Below are 1,744 nucleotides of genomic sequence, written 5' to 3'. Positions count from 1 at the left end.
GATCCCAGTTTTTGATAACTTACCCCACATTAACCGTAATTAAGCATAAGGTTTTTAAAAAAAGAAGCCGTTTTCCACTTACATTTGAGAAAGCATTCCAATTACTCACCATCCCCTTCTGTTTTGTATGTGTTTTAACATGCTTTGAGAGGTGGTCGGAACGCATGAAACGTTTCTGACACTCGGGGCAGTGAAACCGTTTCTCCCCTGTGTGTGTTCGTTTATGCCGCTGTGAGGTGAAGTATTCCATGAGTAAAGGCAAATTACGAACAGATATAATATTTAATAATTAATGCACAATAAGACTAAGCTCTTGGATTAATCTTACAAACATCTTTATCTATTGTCCAAAATGAAGCTATAAATTGCATAAGGTCCTCTTCCTTGGATTTTTAAAATGTGATTTTTCCTTATTTTCACTAATATTCATTATATGGAGCATTTTATTTGATCCCTTCCTTACCTGCAGCTCATCTGACCGTGTGAATCTCTTGTTGCAGAAGAGCCAGGAACAAATAAAAGGTCGTTCACCCGAGTGCCACCTCAGATGTGCCCTTAGGTGTGATGTCTTGCCATACATCTTGTTGCAGCCGGGGATGTGGCAGATGTGTACTTTCTTCTTGTTCTCCCCACCTCTATCCCCCTCCTTGCAGTTCGGGCAGGTGCAGGCCACACGCCGTAATCTCGTCTTGCCCGGGTCGTTCGTGGGCGAGTCTTCAGGCTGTGGGACTACCTGAGCTTGGCTCACCTGACCTCCTGTTGAGACAACCCACTTGGCTCCCCCATCACTCTCACCCTGTAGGCCACTGGCACCTGTGGAATTGACAGAAAAATTATAGTGGTATCAAGATTTCCTTATAATAAATAAATACATCCACATATGGAGGACTGGACAGGAAGAAGAAAAAGAAGAAAATATCCTGTAACATCTGATGACAGAAGTGATAAACTGTACCTTTCACTATAGCAATCAATCCAGAAAGAAGATACATAAAAAATATTAAACTATACTTTGTCAACTTACTTATGATCTGTGCTCCACCAGGGAGGATCTGTGTGGGTAGCGTGTTCGTTGAAGGCTGCGTGGTTGTTGGAACTGCGCCCAATGTGGACACTGAGATAGGCTGGGATGCCCCAATGGATGATGTGAGCGACTGTAAGGACGAAGGTGACAGGACCTGAACCTGTATAAAGATTTAAAAAAAAAGGGGAATAGGGAAAAGAAGAGGTTAGAAAAGTGTTTTCAATTCATGAGCATTTATCATTAGCATGACTGCAGGTTTAACTTAAAGTCTTTCTGTATCATATAATTGCTATTATATTTTCAGATTTGAGTTGCAACAGTTACCAATGAGTTGAAGCAAAATGCAATGCATGAAATAATCTCAATCTTTTTATATGAAAGAAATCTAAAGCATCTGCTAAATCCAATTGATGGAATAAAGCTACATTTAAAAGATGAATAAATACCAAAACAGTTATGTACTCTTTTCAATTACCCTATCTTCTTTTTTCCTATTTTGATTGATCTATCACCTGAAATTTGAAATACTTCACATGCAAGAAGATAGCCATTTAAACAAAACTATTAGCAAATTGGAAAAAAAAATTGATGAAAAAATATTACAAGCAGGAAAAACCACACCATATTCATGTGTGCATTTAAAGAAAGAACAAGCAACTGAAAAATTACAAACGGCTTAATCACAAACAAAAGAAAAAAATCACCGCAAAACATCAGTTC

General features: G+C 38.5%; 1 protein-coding gene across 4 annotated transcripts in view; it reads right to left on the bottom strand.

Annotated features, from left to right (window-relative positions):
* Positions 1 to 1,744, bottom strand: part of LOC119591243 (transcription factor Sp4-like) — an 8,855-nt gene that overhangs the window by 858 nt on the left and 6,253 nt on the right. For 3 of the 4 annotated variants that reach the window (XM_037939949.1, XM_037939951.1, XM_037939953.1), the window contains exons 7-9: positions 1,025 to 1,184; positions 464 to 813; positions 83 to 229 (exon numbers count right to left, since the gene is read on the bottom strand). In XM_037939949.1, coding sequence (XP_037795877.1) covers positions 83 to 229; positions 464 to 813; positions 1,025 to 1,184 — 657 coding nt within the window. The remainder of the gene's footprint in view (positions 1 to 82; positions 230 to 463; positions 814 to 1,024; positions 1,185 to 1,744) is intronic. The other variant, XM_037939950.1, reaches the window with a different exon arrangement.

The sequence above is a fragment of the Penaeus monodon genome, chromosome 28 (assembly GCF_015228065.2).
Source record: "Penaeus monodon isolate SGIC_2016 chromosome 28, NSTDA_Pmon_1, whole genome shotgun sequence".
NCBI lineage: Eukaryota > Metazoa > Arthropoda > Malacostraca > Decapoda > Penaeidae > Penaeus > Penaeus monodon.
This window is presented reverse-complemented; position numbering and strand designations above follow the sequence as displayed.